Genomic DNA, 23,681 nt, shown 5'->3' on the forward strand with positions numbered 1-23,681 from the left:
GGGTAAATGAAGGTGGTGCAATATAATAGAGGAAGAATGCATATTTTTTACTATACGTGCCTTTTTGGAACTGAATACAATCTAAGGGGCGGGGTAACCCGGTGACATTACCCAGTGACCGCACCCCTTAGCAGATGAGTGGATGACAGCTCATTCTTGGAGTTGTAGTGAAGAAAAAAGCCGGTAATTGCATTTAAACAATGCCGGTTTTTAAATGTAATTACGGTCGTGTCCCCCCCCCCCCCCCCCCCCCCCCCCCCTTCAACTCTAGCTCCAAGAATGAGTTGTCATCCTCTCCTCTGCTAGGGGCGGGGTCACCCAGTGACTACCCAGTGACCCTGCCCCTTAGTGTCCCTTAGCAGAGGAGAGTATGACAGCCATATGTAGTACACACAGCCCCCTATCAGCATCTGTATTGGCTAAAATTTTCCTGTCGCCAAAATACCGACAGGGCTATTTTCGGCCAATGTTTTTGTGCATCCCTATTGAAATCTCTGGATCACTCCACTCTGTTTTCTTTGTGGTGATTTTATGAAAAATAAAAAATCCATCATGCAATGGGAATTGTAGTTATGATAGGGCAGAAAATCCTACTAATTTGTGTAGCCTGCCAATCGCATGGCAGACTAGGAGACTCCTGGCCTGTTGGTCACAGTGTAAGGTCGTGGTGGGCAATATACACAGTAGTCTTGTGGCTTATCACTCAAGTGATGCAGGGTTGAGATGTCTGCTTTAAATCGTCTGTTGAACTCTGACATCAAATCTTGAAACCACTTAGAACTTTGCTTAGGTAATGACTACTCTTTCTGGATAGGATTACAAAAATTAGTATTTCTGTAGTGTTTTTGAATGGAAATTCCAGAACGGTTTTGTTTTCTGTTCAGAACCCTTATATTTTAGAGTGTTACTAAAGCCACAACAGTAAAATCAGTCTGTATATGCAGTAAAGCATGCTTGTTATACTCACAATGGAACATAAGGGGTTAATCCTCTGCATTGTGGAAAAAAAAAAGTTGTTTGATCCTTCCCTTTCTTTTGCTGTCCCCATCCATCTCCTGATAGAACAGAGCTTTGGGGGCAAGCTGCACATTTTCAGTTTGGTGTGTATTGCTAGAGGTTTACTATTATTAGTTTATTTTTAGTGTGTGTGGGAAAGTGCATGTGATCCACAGAGGGCAAATCAGCACTGTCTAGACAGGGTCAGGGGTTATGCAGTCTCAAAGGACAATCAGGGAAGAATGAGAACTTCTCCTACAAGCTTTAACCAGTGCTCTGTTGGACACTGATAGTCACAAGACTGCTCTAACTACTGATAAGTTATTTAGCATTTTATAATTACTAAAACAATTGTATTTCCATGTACTGTGGGAGACCAGATATAATAATGCAGGGTGCTGGGCTTAGTAACACTTTAAAACAAGGGATCCTTGGTAAAATAGGTTTCCCGATTCCAAAGCTCTTGTGCTTTAATGCAACTTCACAAAGGGTTCCAACATAAATAAAAAGTCTCTCCAAACTTTGTTGTGGTTACTCTTGTTCTTCAGGGCCTAATGTGTGTGTATATAGGAGGAGAATTAAATTAGCAGCAGTCAGTGGGGCAAAAGTAATGACAGGGCGAGGGCATAGCAGAGAGGCAGTTGCTACTGGGATTTGCTTGACCCTTGTCACGAGTTCGACCACAAATTTGGCTTCATGAACAGGCTGGAGCTTACAGCCCAAAATACAAGACATTAGGAAGGGCTTTTCTGCTGAATAATTTCTGAAAGCAAGGCTCGACAAACCCCAGGCTCCAGGTCGACCAGAAACTGCATCTTGACGCCTGGGTCCCCGCAATCCCCACACTCAGGTCCGGATAATGGGTGGGGGACAGAAGTGTCGGCGGCAGAGAGGAGAAAGCCTTTAGGAGGTGCAGGCTCTCTGTGCTTTCTCCCATCCTGTAAGTGGAGCGCTCCTCCATGCAGCGGATTACATGGCTTAATTACCTGGCCCCTACCCACATCTGCGGGAGATGAGCAGTCTTTGGAGCAGATAGGGCCCATTAATCAAGCCGTGTACTGTCCGATGTAAGAGCTATCCTGTGTAATCTGGAGTGCTGTTATGACAAGAGAAGGGAGAGCACAGAGAGCCCCCACCACCTCACTACTCCTGTAGTTCCTGCATGTAAGATTGGAAAGGGGGGAGGGGGGTTAATTTGTGCTAGAAAGGGTCATTTAGAGGGGGGGGGGGGTTGTGCTAAGAGGAGAGATTTGTGGGAGGATTTGTGCTCAGAAGGGGGATTTGGGGGAGAGCATTTGCGCTAGGAGGTGGTATTTCGGCAGAGGATTTGCGCTAGGAGGTGCTATTTCGGCAGAGGATTTGTGCTAGTAGGGGGTATGTGGGGAGAGGATTTATACTAGTGGGGGGATTTTGGGGAGGATTTATAATGGGGGGGGGGAGGATTTATTTTTATTTGGGGGGGTGCTGGCTTCTTTTTTTTTTTTTTTTACACTGTGAAGGTAACTGTTTTATTCCTGCTGAGACTTTAATACCTTTTGAGCTTTCTTAGGCCGCATTCAAATTTGTTTTCTGGGAATGCATTACATAGTGCCCAGGAAATGAGTGTTTTGCCAACCGCTTTGGAAGTGTGCTGTAAACGTACATTGCACTTGCAATTCCATTGTCAATGGAATTACAAGCAAGGTTAGCAGATGTGCGTTTTGCCATGTGATGTGACAAAAGCACCAATACGTGTGCTAAAAAACAATTGCTACTCTCCATGCCTGAAATAGTTCTGGAGCTTCTTTGGTGTGTTTGTAGCAAGTAGGGCAGTCTATTCAAGTGAATGGTCTGCTCTTTGCACAAAAAAAGTGTAAAAAAAACACTAGTGGGAATTCGCATTACCACTATGTGACGTGTGAATGGGGCCTTGGGGCTGATAGCTGCAGTTTGAGTTCATGCGTCAATCCACCTACTGCTGAAATCTGGTATTGAGACATGACCATAGAATATACTGTGTTGCAGTCTGCCAATAATTGTAAGCACAAACCGGATGGGAGTCTTGTTTGTGTTTCCAGTGAGGCTGTAGGAATTGGAACCACATATCACAAAATGGAGGGTCTACAACCAAGTGAGTAGTTGCATTTTCATTTCACTGCTTTGCAGGGTGGATTTGATTTAAATCAAACTGATTTAAATCACTAGTCAGTAAGGCTTGATTTAAATCCTAGTTTTCTACATAAAGACTAATTCTTGCTGGTATAACTTTAATATGCAAGTAGATTTTTAGAATAACTTTTCATTAGTTTTTTTTATCCCCAGTTTAATAGGTTAATCATTCATATTTGGACAACTTTTCTGTTGTATTTAGGAAGGAGAAAAATAATCATTACCTTAATAATAACAATTTAAATAGATTTATTTAACTGAAACAATAACATTCCAGCATATGTTATTTGCTTAAACAAACATCCATGTTTAACTAATTTGGCTAAACAAAATATATATATTTTAAGAAACTTAGACTGTCAGCCCCTTCCTCCTCACACTTAGTTTCACTTTCTTCTTGTGCAGATCTATTCCACTCCAAACAATCAGAAAAATATTGTTTCTATTCACTGAACTTCTTGAAACTTAGCACTGAAGGGGTTGATTCTGTATTCATAGGTTTGTAGAAGTTAGGATTAAGGTCTTTTTCTTAACTCTGTTCATGTTATAACATTTTTGCTGTGAAGAAGAGGCATGTGATCTCCGCTGAGTCAAATTCAGTTTTGAGAACTGCAAAAGTGAACCGAGCATCTGTGATAATAACTTGTAGGCAGAGAAACTGCCCAATAATCTTACAAAAACCTCTGGAAGAGCATGACATTGTGAATGGATTCATGGAATTTATTTACCAAAAAAATTAAACATATACAGCCTTATTCTACATAATTAAAAAACTAATCTTTCATGATGGAATAACCTTTGGATGGTAATATATTTTTCTCCAAAAAGCATTTTATTTAAAAAAAAATCTGATTTAAATTAAAAAAAATCCAATTTTTTTTTTTATTTTGTTTTTAAAAAAATCATTGATTTTTATCCACCCTGCTGCTTTGTATATATCCACCGGACAATTTACTCACAGCATATCTTGGTTTGTGTATGGAAGTCAGCAGGTGTTCACAATTGCATAACCTCCTCTTAGCCCTCCTTTTCCAGTAAATACGTTTTGCACCTGCTGTAGTGTGGGGATTTCTCAGCTTCTGTTTAAGTAAACTGTTTAACATTGCAGATATGGCTCGAGGACATCAGAAGATTCAATCACAGCAGAAAAATGCCAAGAAACAAGCAGAACAGAAGAAGAAACAAGGACACGATCAGAAAGCCGCAGCTAAAGCAGCTCTAGTATACACCTGTTCTGTTTGTCGGGTAAGACTTTAATCCTCAGCACTGATCTGGCAGAACATTTACTGGCATAAAGCAGGCAGCAACTGCTTGTGTCTAACCTCATTTTCATATAGCCTACTATTATCCTTTTTACTAGTCTGGAAATTTGCTGATTAGACGGGACATAAAAGCTCTGTTTCACTATATTGTGTGCTTTCAGAGGTATAGTCTGACTTCCTCTTCCTTTTTTCTTCCTCCTCCGTGCTAGACTAGTATATAGACACATGTAAATATTGGGGTTGTGTCATTCTGGAGCTTGGTTACAATTGCAGTGTGTGCTTCTATTGCATTTCTATGGCATAACAAGACAGTCTATTCAAGGGCTAGAAAAAAACATGCTTGGTGGATGCTGTAGAATTGTGTCACTGGATACAGTCTGAATATTTCTATGTTCTGTGTGAAGGAACCACCAAGACTATAAATTGTATATACAGTGTTTGACCCTAACCTAATGGTTGTTGCAGACCTTAGAGGGCAGTTGGATGTGTAAGTACAATTTAACCATTCTGTGACTTTTTTTAAAGTGTTACTAAACCTATGACCCTGCATTCACTATATCTGGTATCCCAAAGAACACGGAAATGTAATTATTTTAGTTAATATAAATTGCTTTTCCCTTCAGCAGTATATAGCAATCTTGTTACTTCTATCAGTGTCTGGCCAAGCATCAGTTAAAGCTTGTAGCAATACACTCCAAACTGAGCATATACAGAGGGCCTCCTAGGGCTCTGTACTATCAACAGATGGATTGGGGACAGTAGAAGGGGAGGATCAGAGAAGACGGGATCAAACCGCCTTTTTACACCATCACCGCTGAGGTATGAGGACTTGTCTAAACAATCTATTTGATTTATGGCCAGGTAGGACTGTGCACTGCATAGTTGTTGGTAAATCGAAGGGCTTGTGCACATGTATGCATTTGGGTGCACACTGTCAGAATTTAGCTTAATTCTGCATCCAGCAGCCTGTACAAATTGATGACATGCTGACATATACATTTACAGGTGTACAGCTGAGACCTATCAGTGGTTACAAGTGTACAGGGAAAGACGAGTGGCCCTGGGTGCAAACACTTCTGCTGTACACCAACACCTGTGTCTTCTGGGGGTGCAGAAATGCACTGAATTCTGGTGGTGTATGCCCAAATGTACAGTGGGGCAAAAAAGTATTTAGTCAGTCACCAATTGTTCAAGTTCTCCCACTTAAAAAGATGAGAGGCCTGTAATTGGCATCATAGGTAAACCTAAACTATGAGAGACAAAATGAGAAAAAAAATCCAGACAATCACATTGGCTGATTTGGAAAGAATTTATTTGCAAATTATGGTGGAAAAGAAGTACCGTATTTTCCGGCATATAAGACGACTTTTTGACCCTTGAAAATCTTCTCAAAAGTCGGGGGTCGTCTTATACGGCGGTATACGGCATGCTGACACTTTTTAGGGGGGCGGTGCGGTGCCGCCGCCGCCCCCCTCTTCCAACGGAAGTGAAACTAAGTACAGGGGTGGGCAGGGGCTTCTGTTTCTTACCTGGCTCCGGTCCCACGACGATCCGGTCCAGGAAGCTCAGCTGCTCCCTCCTTCAGTTCGGCCACTGGATGTTCGTGCGGCTGCTCGGCTCCGCCTCCTCACCGGTGATTGGCCGCCAGAACTGTAGCTCAGGAAAGGCACACAGGCGGCCAATCACCGGGGAGGAGGCGGAGCCGAGCGGCCCCGTGAAAATCAAGTGAAGGTAAGTGTGCCGTGCACAGGTGCTGCTGCAACCATATATGCTTGCTGCAGCAGCACCGTACTGAACAGGGGTCAGCAAGTGTCAGTGGGAGGAATACTGCCCCATCATTGGTGTCACTGATACCAATGATGGGGCATTATTCCTCCCACTGACACAGACGATGGGGCACTTTCCCCCCCCCCCCCCCCCTGACACAAACGATGGGACACTATTCCTCCCCCCCCCACTGACACCAATGATGGGGCACTATTCCCCCCACTGACACCAATGATGGGGCGCTATTCCCCCCACTGACACCAATGATGGGGCGCTATTCCTCCCACTGACACCAATGATGGGGCGCTATTCCTCCCACTGACACCAATGATGGGGCGCTATTCCTCCCACTGACACCAATGATGGGGCGCTATTCCTCCCACTGACACCAATGATGGGGCGCTATTCCTCCCACTGACACCAATGGTGGGGCGCTATTCCTCCCACTGACACTAATGGTGGGGCGCTATTCCCCCCACTGACACCAATGGTGGGGCGCTATTCCTCCCACTGACACCAATGGTGGGGCGCTATTCCTCCCACTGACACCAATGGTGGGGCGCTATTCCTCCCACTGACACCAATGGTGGGGCCGCTATTCCTCCCACTGACACCAATGGTGGGGCCGCTATTCCTCCCACTGACACCAATGGTGGGGCCGCTATTCCTCCCACTGACACCAATGGTGGGGCCGCTATTCCTCCCACTGACACCAATGGTGGGGCCGCTATTCCTCCCACTGACACCAATGGTGGGGCCGCTATTCCTCCCACTGACACCAATGGTGGGGCCGCTATTCCTCCCACTGACACCAATGGTGGGGCCGCTATTCCTCCCACTGACACCAATGGTGGGGCCGCTATTCCTCCCACTGACACCAATGGTGGGGCCGCTATTCCTCCCACTGACACCAATGGTGGGGCCGCTATTCCTCCCACTGACACCAATGGTGGGGCCGCTATTCCTCCCACTGACACCAATGGTGGGGCCGCTATTCCTCCCACTGACACCAATGGTGGGGCCGCTATTCCTCCCACTGACACCAATGGTGGGGCCGCTATTCCTCCCACTGACACCAATGGTGGGGCCGCTATTCCTCCCACTGACACCAATGGTGGGGCCGCTATTCCTCCCACTGACACCAATGGTGGGGCCGCTATTCCTCCCACTGACACCAATGGTGGGGCCGCTATTCCTCCCACTGACACCAATGGTGGGGCCGCTATTCCTCCCACTGACACCAATGGTGGGGCCGCTATTCCTCCCACTGACACCAATGGTGGGGCCGCTATTCCTCCCACTGACACCAATGGTGGGGCCGCTATTCCTCCCACTGACACCAATGGTGGGGCCGCTATTCCTCCCACTGACACCAATGGTGGGGCCGCTATTCCTCCCACTGACACCAATGGTGGGGCCGCTATTCCTCCCACTGACACCAATGGTGGGGCCGCTATTCCTCCCACTGACACCAATGGTGGGGCCGCTATTCCTCCCACTGACACCAATGGTGGGGCACGATTCTTCCCAATGGTGTGCATTGGAAGAGGGGTAGTCTTATACGGCGAGTATAGCCCAAACACTACATTTTAACAGGAAAAGTAGGGGGGTCGTCTTATACGCCGGAAAATACGGTATTTGGTCACCTACAAACAAGAAAGATTTCTGGCTCTCACAGACCTGTACCTTCTTCTTTAAGAGCTCCTCTGTCCTGCACTCATTACCTGTATCAATGGCACCTGTTTGAGGTTGTGGACAGGTGTCTTTTATACTGATAACAAGTTCAAACAGTCACACTCCAAACTCCACTATGGTGAAGACTAAAGAGCTGTCGAAGGACACCAGAAACAAAATTGTAGACCTGCACCAGGCTGGGAAAACTGAATCTGCAATAGGCAAGCAGCTTGGTGTGAACAAATCAACTGTGGGAGCAATATTTAGAAAATGGAAGACATACAAGACCACTGATAATCTCCCTCGATCTGGGGCTCCACGCAAGATCTCACCCCGTGGGGTCAAAATGATCACAAGAACGGTGAGTAAAAATCCCAGGACCACACGGGGGGACCTAGTGAATGACCTGCAGAGAGCTGGGACCAACGTAACAAAGGCTACCATCAGTAACACACTACGCCGCCAGGGACTCAGATCCTGCAGTGCGAGACGTGTCAGACGTGTCCCCCTGCTTAAGCCAGTACATGTCCGTATGAAGTTTGCTAGAGAGCATTTGGATGATCCAGAAGAGGATTGGGAGAATGTCATATGGTCAGATGAAACCAAAATAGACCTTTTTGGTAGAAACGCAACTCGTCATGTTTGGAGGAGAGAGAATGCCGAGTTGCATCCAAAGAACATCATATCTACTGTGAAGCATGGGGGTGGCAACATCCAGCTTTGGGGCTGTTCCTCCGCAAAGGGACCAGGACGACTGATCCATGTACAGGACAGAATGAATGGGGCCATGTATCGTGAGATTTTGAGTGCAAACCTCCTTCCATCAGCAAGGGCATTGAAGATGAAACATGGCTGGGTCTTCCAACATGACAATGATCCCAAACATACCGCCCGGGCAACGAAGGAGTGGCTTCGTAAGAAGCATTTCAAGGTCCTGGAGTGGCCTAACCAGTCTCCAGATCTCAACCCCATAGAAAACCTTTGGAGGGAGTTGAAAGTCCGTGTTGCCCAGCAACAGCCCCAAAACATCACTGCCCTAGAGGAGATCTGCATGGAGGAATGGGCCAACATACCAGCAACAGTGTGTGCCAACCTTGTGAAGACTTACAGGAAACGTTTGACCTCTGTCATTGCCAACAAAGGATATATAACAAAGTATTGAGATGAACTTTTGATATTGACCAAATACTTATTTTCCACCATAATTTGCAAATAAATTCTTTCCAAATCAGCCAATGTGATTGTCTGGATTTTTTTTTTTCTCATTTTGTCTCTCATAGTTGAGGTCTACCTATGATGCAAATTACAGGCCTCTCATCTTTTTAAGTGGGAGAACTTGCACAATTGGTGGCTGACTAAATACTTTTTTGCCCCACTGTATCTGTACAAATGAGTCCTAAAGGAAAATGTACAAATTTTAAATGCATGATTGCCCCAGTTCTTATGTTAAATGCATTACATTTCTGCTCCATCAGGCAGGCATTCCTGTGTTGGTAACGACTGAAGTGTTGCAGGACTGCTTGTACCGGAGTCTGTATGCCGTGCTTGTGATGTCTATCTCCGATGCAGCTCTGTTATGGAAATGTGCATCTTGATTGACAATTAGGGCAATGCGTTTTGTTTTTAATGGTACCCCAGCACACCTAGCCAACACAACACGTTTATTTTGGCTAACTCGGATATGAACGGTTTGTGTGACTGGTGCACTGCATTACAGTGCAATTATGAAAAGGGTCCTGTGCGAGTTTGTAGTGGTGCGTTCCAGATTCACTAGTGATAGAGTAGAGTGGCATACGGAGATAAGTGTTCATTGCTATTGACAGGAGTTTATATTGAAGTCACTGGGAGGCCTTTTTGCATTGAAGTCACGGGGATGTGATTTTGCATTGTACCCAGGCACCAGGACTCAATTTCTAGTCGCCATGGCGACCTGGCGCCTGGGATTTGTCAAGCTCTGCATTAGGGAATGTTTCCCCCAAAATGTATTTATTTTAGCTGCGTGTCTTGTGTCCATGTTGATGTTTGGTAATGTAGCTCTTCTTACTTAGTTTCAAGAGATTCTTGGTAATCGCACCAATCTCCTGTCCTCCTGAAGCATTCTTGGCATTCCAAGCACTCAAGCAGACCTGTGCTGGTATGGTCAGTGGTCAGTTTGTGTCCCTCAACTAGATGATCGGAGCTACAGGACGCCATGTCAACCCTCTGCTCTGCCTGACACATCCTGCATAGACAGGAAACCTATTTCTTTGCTGACTCCAAGCAATGGAGGTTCCCCCTCCTCAGCCCTGCTATATACAGCCGTTTCAATAGATCAAACGTGCTCCTTTCTGATGTTATGATTGGTGGCTTCCACCAGCGTCACATGTCCTTGCCCTCACCAGCCCTGGCAGGTTGACTGAATAATGGTCACAAGACCGCTTTCTAAAGGTCTAAATATAAAGTATTTACAGAAAATATTTATTGTTAAAAAAACAAAGCACAAATATTTTACTATTATGATTTATAGTGCACTGAATGATTGGGGATCATTTACATACACATTAAACGTTTGTTCTGTTGTTGCCACCACAAACTTTAATCAATTCCATGCTGTCCTATAGCAGAAATACTGCTACAGGGTGGCGCGTGTGTGCGCGTGTGTGCGCGTGTGTGCGCGTGTGTGTGTGTGTAATTTTGCAGTTGGTTCCCAGCCAATGATTCTCCTCCGGCACCCGGCTATCTCGGAGGATTTGCGACGGGGGAGAGACCTGTATGTAAACAATACAGATCTCTCCCCTGTCAGCTCCTGCACACTGCTTTGCATGGCTCTGCAGCCATACAAAGCAGTGTGCTTACAGTGAAACAAACAGCACAGTAACCCTTTTATCGCCCCACATGTTAACCCTTTGCTGTTTTTATAGCAGGACTGCGGCAGGCATTCTGACACTGACACTAATACAGTGATCAGTGCTAATAAAAAGCACTGACACTGTACTAATGACACTGGGCAGGAAGGGCTTAACATCTGGGGCTATCTAAGGGCTAACTGTGCTGTTTTGCTGTAGGTGTGTTTTACTCTGTAAGCACATTGCTTTCTATTGCTCTGCAGTATAAAGCAGTGTGCTGGAGCTGACGGGAGAGATCTATGTCCTTTACATACAGTCCTCTTCTCCCCGCCCCCCCCCCCCCCCAATCAGTGCCACTAGGCGATCGCCGAGTGCCAGTGGGGAATTGCAGGCCGGGACCCGGTGATTAGCCGCTGAAGCTGCCAATGACGACGCAGGTAGGGCACGTGCGTGCCCCCTACCGGTAAATGCAAAATCCTGTATATATACATGACTGTGCAGCCCTGCCTCCCTGTAGCAGTATTTCTGCTATAGGGCAGCGGGCAAGCAGTTAATGCACACTTACACACATACGGTACCAAACTGCAACAGTCTGACTGAGCCCTTGACATTAATTGACCTCCCCCCCCGAGGAGCTCGGCACACAATGTACATGGATGTGGTAATAGGTGCAAAATCTTACTGACTGCATTCTGTGCTAGCAGTGCCTAAATGCTGCTTACCCCACGCTGCATGATGAGATCTGTCCCATTTAAGTCAATATCACTAAAGCTGTTGGAAGAAATTGCAGCGATTAGAACGGCGCACTCAGTGCTGCATTATGTGCTGGTACTTTATAGGTACAGGGAACAAATAACAGAGACTAGGAAAAGAGATGTGATGTATTTGCAGTAGTATGTATACTGATTGGCAGGTTGCTGATTATTCAAGTTGTATGCTTTCTCGATCTTGGGAAGGTCTGTTTTTGATGCTCTAGATATGAACATATACATTTAATGACTCTTGTCATAAACTATACATAGCACTTAAGTGCGTTCTCCACCCAAATGTCAGAACTGCCTGCAGTAAATTAGGTTTTTAGAGCCACTATTACATTCCATAGCATGCAGCACATTACATAGTGATTTAAAAGGTATGATACTATGCAGTGGCATGTTTTTGCTGCCTATAGCAACCAAGCTAGTTGGTGGACTTATGGTTAAAGTATACCTCCAGGTTTTGTGGTCTGAATTGTGTAATGTGCATGGATCCAGAGGGTTATGTAATGTGAAGTATATTGACATCTAGGTTTGTAGACATTTTAACTGCTTTCCTGCCGCCCTATAGTAGAACTACTGCTACAGGGGCAGCAGGGCTGCGCAAAATCGCGTGTGTATATATACGTGATTTTCATTTCCAGGGGGGGGGGGGGCGGGCACGCAGCCCTGCCCACGCTGCCATTGGCGGCTAGGGTTGTCAAAACAGAGTCCCATGGGTAACTATTTCCTTAACAGATTATATATTCAAGTTGATGGGTTTATGATCAAACTACAGTGTCTCTTTTTATGCCATCACTTCATCTAAAACCGTATGGTATTTGATTTTGGCCTGGTGTTATCAACCATTTGGATTTAAGATAAACCATTGCAATGGTATTCAGTTATATTGCTGTGCGCAGTACATTCCACTCCAACACTTACAGCTGAGCATACATTTTTTTTATATACAGTCAGGTCCATAAATATTGGGACATGGACACAATTCTAACATTTTTGGCTCTATACACCACCACAATGGATTTGAAATAAAACTAACACGATGTGCTTTAACTGCAGACTGTCAGCTTTAATTTGAGGGTATTTACATCCAAATCAGGTGAACGGTGTAGGAATTACAACAGTTTGCATATGTGCCTCCCACTTGTTAAGGAACCAAAAGTAATGGGACAGAATAATAATCATAAATCAAACTTTCACTTTTTAATACTTGGTTGCAAATCCTTTGCAGTCAATTACAGCCTGAAATCTGGAACGCATAGACATCACCAGACGCTGGGTTTCATCCCTGGTGATGCTCTGCCAGGCCTCTACTGCAACTGTCTTCAGTTCCTGCTTGTTCTTGGGGCATTTTCCCTTCAGTTTTGTCTTCAGCAAGTGAAATGCATGCTCAATCGGATTCAGGTCAGGTGATTGACTTGGCCATTGCATAACATTCCACTTCTTTCCCTTAAAAAACTCTTTTGGTTGCTTTTGCAGTATGCTTTGGGTCATTGTCCATCTGCACTGTGAAACGGCGTCCAATTAGTTCTGAAGCATTTGGCTGAATATGAGCAGATAATATTGCTCGAAACACTTCAGAGTTCATCCTGCTGCTTTTGTCAGCAGTCACATCATCAATAAATACAAGAGAAGCAGTTCCATTGACAGCCATACATGCCCACGCCATGACACTACCACCACCATGCTTCACTGATGAGGTGGTATGCTTAGGATCATGAGCAGTTCCTTTCCTTCTCCATACTCTTCTCTTCCCATCACTCTGGTACAAGTTGATCTTGGTCTCATCTGTCCATAGGATGTTGTTCCAGAACTGTGAAGGCTTTTTTAGATGTCGTTTGGCAAACTCTAATCTGGCCTTCCTGTTTTTGAGGCTCACCAATGGTTTACATCTTGTGGTGAACCCTCTGTATTCACTCTAGTGAAGTTGGTGACTTTGACGCACATACACCTACCTCCTGGAGAGTGTTCTTGATCTGGCCAACTGTTGTGAAGGGTGTTTTCTTCACCAGGGAAAGAATTCTTCGGTCATCCACCACAGTTGTTTTCCGTGGTCTTCCGGGTCTTTTGGTGTTGCTGAGCTCACCCGTGTGTTCCTTCTTTTTAAGAATGTTCCAAACGGTTGTTTTGGCCACGCCTAATGTTTTTGCTATCTCTCTGATGGGTTTGTTTTGTTTTTTCAGCCTAATGATGGCTTGCTTCACTGATAGTGACAGCTCTTTGGATCTCATCTTGAGAGTTGAAAGCAACAGATTCCTAATGCAAATAGCACACTTGAAATGAACTCTGGACCTTTTATCTGCTCATTGTAATGGGGATAATGAGGGAATAACACACACCTGGCCATGGAAGAGCTGAGAAGCCAATTGTCCCATTACTTTTGGTCCCTCAACAAGTGGGAGGCACATATGCAAACTGTTGTAATTCCTACACCGTTCACCTGATTTGGATGTAAATACCCTCAAATTAAAGCTGACAGTCTGCAGTTAAAGCACATCTTGTTCGTTTCATTTCAAATCTATTGTGGTGGTGTATAGAGCCAAAAATGTTAGAATTGTGTCAATGTCCCAATACTTATGGACCTGACTGTATCTGAATAAAGGTTATATTTTAGATTCATCAATTGGCCAGATGGTATGTAGGGAAACGCACCCTCGTTCAGTATATACTCAATCACCGAGTCCCAGCCGGCACCCGGCGAACATTGGGCAAAGCTGACGGGAGAGACCTGTGTGTAAACACTGGTCTCTCTCCTGCCAGCAAGGACATGCTGTGCAGAGAAATAAACAGCATGTCTCCCTAGTAAAACCCAGCACATCATGTAAAACGGCACACTGTTAAGTTAACCCCTTCCTGCCCAGTGTCATTAGTACAGTGTGAGTGGTCTTTATCAGCACTGATAACTGTATTGGTGTCAGTGACAGTCCGTTTCCACCCAGTGTCAGAACGCCCGCCACAGTCCCGCTATTGCCGCCATTACTAGTATGAAAAAAAATGTAAATTCCAGTGTGTGTGTGTGTGTGTGTGTAATATAAATAAATATATATAATATAACTTTCACGTAAACAAATTCATTTACACATATTGGGACTTTTTTTTTTTCTAGCAAAGAAATGTAGCAGAATACATTTTGGTCTAAATTTTACTTTTTTTTTTTTTTTTTTTTTTTTACTGGATATGTTTTATAGCAAAAAGTCAAAAATATTGGGGGGGTTTTTCGTTTTTTTTCAAAATTGTCATTTTTTGTTTTATAATTCAAAAAATAAAAACCACATCAGATACCACTGAAAGAAAGCTCTATTTCATTGACCGTGCAATTGTCAGGTAAAGTAACAGTGCCGTATCACTAAACATTGCCTTGTTAGGAAGGGGGGCGGGGGGGGGGTAAATCCTCTGGAGGGAAAGTGGTTAAAGACCACTTTAGTACATGAAAGTATTGCATATAGTTCTCAGTTTTATCCACAATGAAAACATCACCAGTAATAAAGCGCGCTTTTCTTTTTCTTTTTTTTTTCTTTTTTTAAAAGCTTTGTGTTCTGTTTTTTTGCAGTATTTATCTTATGTGCCCCTTTTAAATCAAATGTACTCACATTACTTCCCAGATTGTATAAATGATAATCTCATATCCCTACACATGTGAATGTGTAGAGGTTTATAGATGTGGGGTGGGGGTAAGAACAATGGGGTTTGGTTGGGTAAAATATATATATGTACAAGGAATTGGACAACACTTTTTAAAATTTTGGTTTTGAATTACTTAATATACACTTTATTATTGAAGGTGGGATATGTTCTTCATGAAACCTCTACTTTTTGTTGTCACCTATTTTCAAGCTGGGGGCATATTCCATAGGTGAAACCACATAATAGGAATAACCATGGACCAAAAGCTTACCTCATTAAAGCTTGTTTGTCAGCTGTTGCCATTATTGCAGCGAGCAAGATGAATGAATGAATGAAAACTTGTAAGGCCTGAACTTTCTTGTCACCTACTCCCAAGACAAACCTGAATATTACTCGGCGTATACTGAACACAGGGCCAAATGTTTTATGTCCTCCTGTCAGAGTTGTGTTTACATCTATATTGTACAGCTGCACTTTTTTCTGTTTTAAAAATTTAAATTTACTAGCATGAGCTTAGATCCAAACTCCAACAGACATTCTTACCTCTTGAATTGTGTAATGTGCATGGGTCCAGAGGGTTATGTAATGTGAAGTATATTGACAGCTAAGTTTGTAGACGTTTTAACCGCTTTCCTGCCGCCCTATAGTAGTATCTGTCAATTTTTATCCCTAACCTTAGGAAATGCATTGCTGTAGACAAGCGTACAAGAAATCTCTTTAGTGGGGACACAAATGGTAATAAAAACACAACTGATTTTAGCAATTCTTCACAATGTCCAAAATTTGGGGGGGAAAGTAAATGGATTCTGGTCTGAAAAGGTCTGTAAGGATAAAACACTCTACTGCCACGTGTCCCTGTGTGGATTCTGATGGCGCTTTTGATTGCCAACTCTAGCTCCTTGGCTTTGTACAACTGGGAACTTGTGACATCTTAACAAAATGCTAAAGTGTTGCTAAGTAATATGTTTACTTTGATTTAAAGTTTATTCCACCTTCATTCTGAAACACGTGTTTGTTTGTTTTTTGCATTAGACACAAATGCCAGATCCCAAAACCTTCAAACAACACTTTGAGAGCAAACATCCAAAGGTGCCACTGCCTCCAGAGCTGGTTGGAGTCGAGGCATAGACGGAAAGGTATGGAATGACATTATAAATGCTAACATACTTAAACTGACAGTCTTGGCTTTGTGTGGTATTGACTTACAGTAACTAAAATGCCACTTTGTAACCTTGTAACTTTAAACATAAACTTGACCCATTACCATTCTTGATTCATCTAAAGTAATGCTGTAATGAGGGAAATATAGGAGCTGTTATTGACTGTTGTCAGGCTGTTATGCTGAATCTCTGGCGTCAATACTTCTGAGTCACTTTCAAGTCATGGAAAAGTCAGTTGTCTGCTGCTGCAACAAGTGTTCTCTTTAGAAGATCTAGTCTAGTGGCAACCTAAAATTTAGGATTGTCCCTTACTTTCTGTCCCAGCAACAGTGATTGCCAGGACAAACTGAATCTTTCCAGAGGTGACAAAGACAGCATTTCAAATCTGACCGAAGTTCTAACCTCAATAATGTACTCAGTTTGTACTCTGACTTTAGATCGACTATAAGCATTGTTATAATACAACATTGTTTTATATTTCATGTGACTGATCTGATGGAGGTGCATTTATCTCTTTCAGGGATTTCCTTCATTGTACGACTGTTCTCTGGTGGTATATCAAGAAAGGGGCTCTAGAAAACCATATTTCTATGTGGTTTCCTCAAAGGGATTCATACAGAGACCTCTAAATGTACAGTTATTTACCAATTTGTAAATCTCAAGCTGAGCAACCCTCAAATTTTTACAGTTGTAATTATATTGATTTAATGTCTATAATGTGTATACTTTGTTCAATAAAAGTAGTACCTTGATTTTACACTTTGTCTTCAAAACCTTTTTGAATGATCTTGCAAAATCCTCCAAAAAAAGAGAATTTGTTGGGGCAGGTGACTAAAATCTAAAGCCACTGGGTCTAACATTTCTCAAATCATTAGGCAGAATGGTCACAAAAGAAGCTTCTTGGTATCTGAGGTTGCCTCTCACTGTAGATATACATCTTTAAGGCTGGAATCCTCACGAAACTGCTTGGGCACAATAAAATTTCTGGTTTGCGCTAATAATCTCACCCAAATTATTACAAATATATTCACATATATAATATATAAATCTTTAGAACAATAAATTAATAGTGTCCAAATATTGTGCAAAAAGTCCAACACCAACAAAAGTTATTTTCTGTGTTCAATAAACAATTTTCAATTAAAAAAATTATTTTTCATGTGCATTGAGTTCATTCAATTTATTCGGTGGTGGATTGATGCACGGTGATTTTGCACATGAAAAATTTATTTTTTAATTGAAGATTGTTTATTGAACACAGAAAATAACTTTTTGTTGGTGTTGGACTTTTTGCACAATATTTGGACACTATTAATTTATTGTTATAAAGATTTATATAGTTATATAAGTGACTATATTTGTAATAATTTGGGTGAGATTATTAGCACAAACTTTTTTTTTTTTTTTTTTTTTTTAATGCACACACCTTTTTTATAGGTTAGGTTTTGCGTCTTTTTATATTTATTTTCACTGCATAATTTGTTTTTTTGTGGCGCTGTCCATATTTTTTAATTATACAATAAAATTTCTATAGGATTCTGATAATGTGGCAGATCTTCTTCTTTTCAGGTCCACTTGTAACGTAACTTGGATCTGTAACATTTCTGCCCTCAGTCCAGAGCACTTTGATGACTTGTACCGTGTTTACAGTAGATAGGATTTTGGTATCCCAAAATTAAAAATGAGCACACCTGCACAAAGAGCATAGGCAAGTTGAAAGCACAGGCCAGTGAACATTGATGAGACCTAACCTATTTATTTTTATTTTTCCCCTCATGCAGAGGGCTCGTTCTCCCCATTTTTTTTTTTTTTTTTTTTTTTTTTTTTTTTTTTTTTTTTTTTTTTTTTATGCTGGTTGGTTCAATATAGTATTGGAAATTTTTGTTTTGAGCAACACTTTCCTAATAATTGAAAAAATATCCATGGCCTGGTATTGCACTCGTGGTGTTACCATATGTTAACCTCACCCTAGGGAGCTATAGTAATGCAAAGAATTCTTGCCTCCTACAAAAGTTAGACCTTGATTTTAGCCAGGGTAGTGTCCATCATGGGCCAATATAATCAGTGGTGTGGCCAGCCACTACAGTATTATAACGATTTACATTTTATGGCCTGTTCACATAAGGAGTGATAGGGCTGCGTTGGATAGCTATTTCAGCCATAATTTTTTTTTTTTTTTGGCCTTTCGCCACACTGTGGCCAATATAACTTAATGAAATGTCACTTTCTAACAATTCAATAAACTGTTTCTAAAAAAACAAAACAAAGTAAACCGTGTAATGCACAGCAATCGCCACCACTGTCATCCTGCATTAAAGCTGCAGATGCATTCTAGCACTGCTGTTGTAGTGAACAGTCGGTTATACAATAACTATTCTATAAATCTGCCAAATGTCAAGTTACACATCCCCTGCAAGTCAGATTCTGCATGATTCTCAAAGGTGTTTCTGGTCTACAATCTCTTGATACTGTGCAGCCTGTTTCCTATGTTGTATTGTGGCTTTAGGTGGCTGTGATAGGAGCAAAAATATGGTGCAGTTGGCATCAGGGACACTGGCCCTCCTTGGATACATGGCACAGACAGAAATATGCAGACTGACATTGTTGACTCTTAACCCCTTCCTTGGCATTCCCTTACTGGGTCTTTGCACCTGGGGCAGGAAGGACTTGCTGTCATAAAGGTCAAATGACCGGGAGCTGGTCCCGCTGGCCCACGATAATTACAAGATACCATGAGCTCAGTCACTGTGTTGGGAGTGCACAGGGAGCACACTCAGCACAGAAACCTTTGTAATCCATGCACACGTGAGACAAACGGAGCCCACCATCTTTGCCATCGCACATCTTGGTTACGTGGGTGCTTTCAGGTTAAAATGCTGACTTCCTATTGTCTGAACACAATACTAAGTGGTCCATTTCAAAATCTGTAGCGATGCCTTACTTTTTTTTTTTTATTCAAAATATGCATTGAACTTTATAGGCTTCATGGTTTGCAGAGCCTTTTTTTTGTGGGGTCAAAAAAGCCAGGAAGGAAGCTCAGCCATATTACATGACTTGCTCCCATGTAATCACGGAGCACTCTCTACCACATGTACCAGAGGCCAAACACTGTTTCCTGCATTTTATGAATGGACCTTAAAATGCAAACAGCTGAGTATAACAGAGTGGCTAGCAATATCTACTCTTAAATATAAATTGGTCACAAGAAGCCATCAGCAAGTGAAGTCAGTGCTCCTCATCTGGCTACCAATCAAATCAGTGTTTTTATACTTCCAAGTAGCTAGCATTTTCAGGGAAGAGGTTGGTGGTGGCAGCTTCATGCATGGGCAGAGCAGGAAAAAAACTGGTTACTTGTGTTCTGTAACAAACATTGAAACATGGGAACACACTTCTCTTGAATACTGCTCCCACTTGCACACTGGAATTTAATTTGGGTACTAGTACACAGTGTGGGGGAAGGGGAAATAAAGTAGAACTACATTTTTTTCATTTTGGGGAGAGTAAGGGAGTTTATTTTTGTTTCTCTTTTGTGTGTGCCATTGGGTAGGTTTACCATTACATCCTTCTCCATAGCCAAAACGGAAAGTGAGAGGGAATATCTGGTTCTCACCAGGACATCAGAACTAGTGCCCCCCCACTGGATGAATTCCCCTCTATTCCTGTTCTGGTGAGACCCCAAAATGTGGGATTTTCTTTTACTCTGTGAAAACCGTAAACAGGACAGAGAGGTTGCGTATCTCTTAACAAGGGGCACAGAGAGCCATAAAAACCTGACAGGTGTTCTATACCCTCGTCACGCTACCCAAAACTAGGAAAAAAAAAAAAATGTGCTTTTAGTTAGTGTAGGCTAGGTTCGCATCTATACGTTTTTTTTTTTTTTTTTGTGTATTTGCAGTTCTACAGAAACACACTACAATCCATTTAACTTTTTTATTTCCTATGGGTCCCTTTCACATCTATGCTGTTTTCTTGGAAAGGCGCAGGTATTTTTTTTACATGCTGCACAATGCATATTGATGCCATGATGTAAATAAAATTGCAGAAAAACGCATGTATATGCATTTTTTTATGCATGACAACAAATGCTGCCTCCTAGGCAACATCAACACATGGCCTGCCACTGGGAAAAACAAATAATGCAAAGTGCGTTAAAAATGCATGAAAAATACAAAATATGTGGCAAAAATGCATCAACCACACATGCATAGATGTGAACTTACCCTTAATTCATATAAATATTTTGGAGACATAACTGAAACCTTCCCGATCGTTTTTTTTTTCTTTTAGTATAGACCGTATTGTAGCTAGGGTGCTTTCTATAGTTAGAGCTGAACTCTGGGATAAGTAAATATTGTCTAACTACAAGAGACGTATGTGTTCTAACTTGATTACTTTGTGTATTTCTTCCAGATGTGTACAGTAATCCAATGTGAAAATTTGCCTCTGTGCAGGAGCTTCCTGTTATAAAGACCGGTCACCTCCTGGGTCTCTCCCACAGCTCTGCTCTCTGAACAGGCCATGTACAGCACAGTGACAATGTCACTGCTACTTTTAATAACTGAATTTTTGACATAATGACATTTGGTGCATAAAAAGTAGATTTACAACCATTGTGGCATGGCTTTTGAGCATTTTTGTGGCTTGATTTTAATTTTAATGTAGGAAAGGTGATTGAAATGGGTCTGCAATCAGTGTGCTGAGAACAAGGAATCTAGGGTGGAACCTTATGTGCTGACGTCACGACACCATTCTCGAGGTCTGGATTGGTGGCCACCATAGGAAGTCTGGCCGCAAATGTTTGTTTCCACATGGAAAATTGTTTATAGTTTTGTTTTAATATTGACTTTATAATCATTAAATACTACTTTATACTATTCCTTGGGCTCCGTGTGGAGAGCAATTTTTACTAGGACTTTGATCTGGCTGTATTTTATCCCCATTTTGGAGCGATCTATGGAGGTTTCCTGTGACTGGGTCACTTTCCTAGGCTATTGAACATTATCCTTCTGGTGAGTGCATAGTGGTGGAGGATTTGCACTGTGGATAGAGCACACTGAGAAACATGGTTATTGGAGATTTTTACATGATTTCCTTTGGGATTGTTTTATATGGACTCCTTGTTACATATAGCAGGGCTTGAAAAAGCCGCTTGCCAAATACGAGGAGAAATTCGTGAAGAAGCATGGAGCGACTGCACATGCGCTCCAAGCCTCATTGTGAAGCAGAGTTCCGGTTTACAACTTCCGGTTTCCACGGCATCGCTATTACAGTGGCAGCGCCGCTGAGGGGACACGTGCAGGAGAGGTCCGCTCTCCGCCGCCTTGGGGGACACGAGTAAGGTTTGTGCCTGGCTAGTAGGTCTGGACTTGAAATTTTAACCCCTGACATATAGTATCGTCACTTGTACTTTGTGAGCACTATTTGTGTGTGTGTATATACATATTGTATGCAATATGTGGACACATTTAGGGTAATTGTCACATGTACAGTGAAGGAAATAAGTATTTGATCCCCTGCTGATTTTGAATGTTTGCCCACTTACAAAGAAATGATCAGTCTAAAAATCGAATGGTCGGTATATTGTAACACTGAGAGACAGAATAGCAACAAAAAAAATCAAAAGACATGCACGTCTAACAAATTATGCACTGATTTGCATGTTCATGAGGGAAATAAGTATTTGATCCCCTTCACAAAACATGACTTGGTACTTGGTGTGACGATCGCGGTGTCAGACCCCAGCCCTTCTCGCCAAACTCAGGACCGAAGGACTAGCCAATCTAAAACCGCTCTGTCACGTGCGTAACAATGCCACGCCCAGCTGCACCCTGCACAGAGATTTTCCAGCTAATGGACCACAATCTGTGTACTTGCAGCCTGGGAGCGATTGTTACTGGGTCAGGTTAATTACGCAATAACCCTTCACACTGCCACCTCCTTTTTGCACAGAGAGGAAACTCAGCAATAACACTGATGTTCGCATAAGCGTCGGTATACCACTGTCCCCGCAGGCAGAGATATACAGAAGTTTAAAACACACACAGTAGCGCTCTTCAGAGGCAGGGCTGCTTAGTTTGCTTTAAAGAGCTTTAGAAACAGTTCAACACTTTCAGAAAGTAAGATTTATTACTGAAAGGTCAAAAGGGTGCAATAAAAATATTTACAGAAAGATGTAGCGTACATACATACATACATACATACAGCAAAGAGATAACAGAAAGGTATTTAGATATATGCTTGCCAAAAGCCTTGGGTTAAGCAGCTTTCAAGTTTTAGAGCAAAAGGACCATCTCCCAGCGTTGGTTCCGATGTTACAAGGGAGAATCTTCAATTTAGCTCAGCTTAGCTTTCTGCTCCAAGCATAACAGCATTTCTAGCAACTCAGCAGGGTGTCTCCTTGAAGTAGAGAACCAATTGCCTCATTTGGGGAGGGAGTTGTGGGCGGTGGCCCCAGCTAGGACCAAAATCCCTCACAAGTTGATATCATGACCCATAACTTACGCTTGATGTGTTTAGCAGCCTTGCCACTAGTAGATTAACATGCAGATGCATCTGCTGAACGTCTAGGTATGAAATATGGCATACCTGCTGTGACGGTTAAGGAGATAAAATTTTCTGCTCTCCTGTATATGTCAGCTAGAGGATGTAACCTATCAGGCGACTTGTATTAAAGTGAGCGGTCTGAATATATGCCTGGTTTTTATGTAAGTCTCTCATATTCCAAGATATGTAATCATAGGGGAAAGTTGGTTTTGAATGTGATGTCTGCTTTATGGCTTATCTGGAATGTCTTTGAACTCAGTGAAGGACTTGGTTTATGGCTTTACGATCCTTCTCCAGCAAGAGTCTCGCAGACATAGGGGTGCCAGACTAATTGGGGTTTATAGCCATGAGCTCCCCCGCTGGGACTTGATGCCTTTTTGAACTCAGCAACCAGGGACCACGTTTCGCTCAACAGAGAGGGAGGGGGGATGAGGGAAGCTGATTTGGGAGTAGAAAATGAAAGAAGATGGAGGCCTTTGCCAAAATGGAGGTTTGCATCCATCTCTGTGTGCTCGATTGCTACACTTAGTGGCAAATCCCTTGTTGGCAATCAGAGGTCAGAGGTTTCCTGTACTTGACCACCAGGTTTGCGCACATCTCAGGAGGGATTTTGGCCCACTCCTCTAGGCAGATCCTCTACAAGTCATTAAGGTTTGGTGGCTAACGTTTGGCAACTTGAACTTTCAGCTCCCTCCAAAGATTTTCAATCGGATTAAGGTCTGGAGACTGACTAGGCCACTCCAGGACCTTAGTGTGCTTCTTCTTGAGCCACTCCTTTGTTGCCTTGGCTGTGTGTTTTGGGTCATTGTCATGCTGGAACACCCATCCACGACCCATTTTCAATGCCCTGGCTGAGGGAAGAAGGTTCTCATCCCTTTGATGCGGTGCAGTTGTCCTGTCCCCTTAGCAAAAAACACCCCCAGAGCA

The 23,681-nt window shown here is 42.8% G+C and overlaps 1 protein-coding gene across 1 annotated transcript in view; it reads left to right on the forward strand.

Moving 5' to 3' along the window:
* ZNF706 (zinc finger protein 706) overlaps positions 1-16,968 on the forward strand; it is a 29,940-nt gene extending 12,972 nt beyond the window's left edge. The window contains exons 2-4 of the mRNA XM_089684639.1: positions 4,253-4,389; positions 16,084-16,187; positions 16,732-16,968. Of these exons, the coding sequence (XP_089540765.1) occupies positions 4,255-4,389; positions 16,084-16,179 (231 nt within the window). The 5' untranslated portion in view covers positions 4,253-4,254 and the 3' untranslated portion in view covers positions 16,180-16,187; positions 16,732-16,968. The remainder of the gene's footprint in view (positions 1-4,252; positions 4,390-16,083; positions 16,188-16,731) is intronic.
* Positions 16,969-23,681: the final 6,713 nt, after the last annotated feature.

This window comes from Staurois parvus, unplaced genomic scaffold, assembly GCF_062004578.1.
Source record: "Staurois parvus isolate SC_StPar_1 unplaced genomic scaffold, SC_StPar_1.0 ptg000351l, whole genome shotgun sequence".
Classification (NCBI taxonomy): Eukaryota; Metazoa; Chordata; class Amphibia; order Anura; family Ranidae; genus Staurois; species Staurois parvus.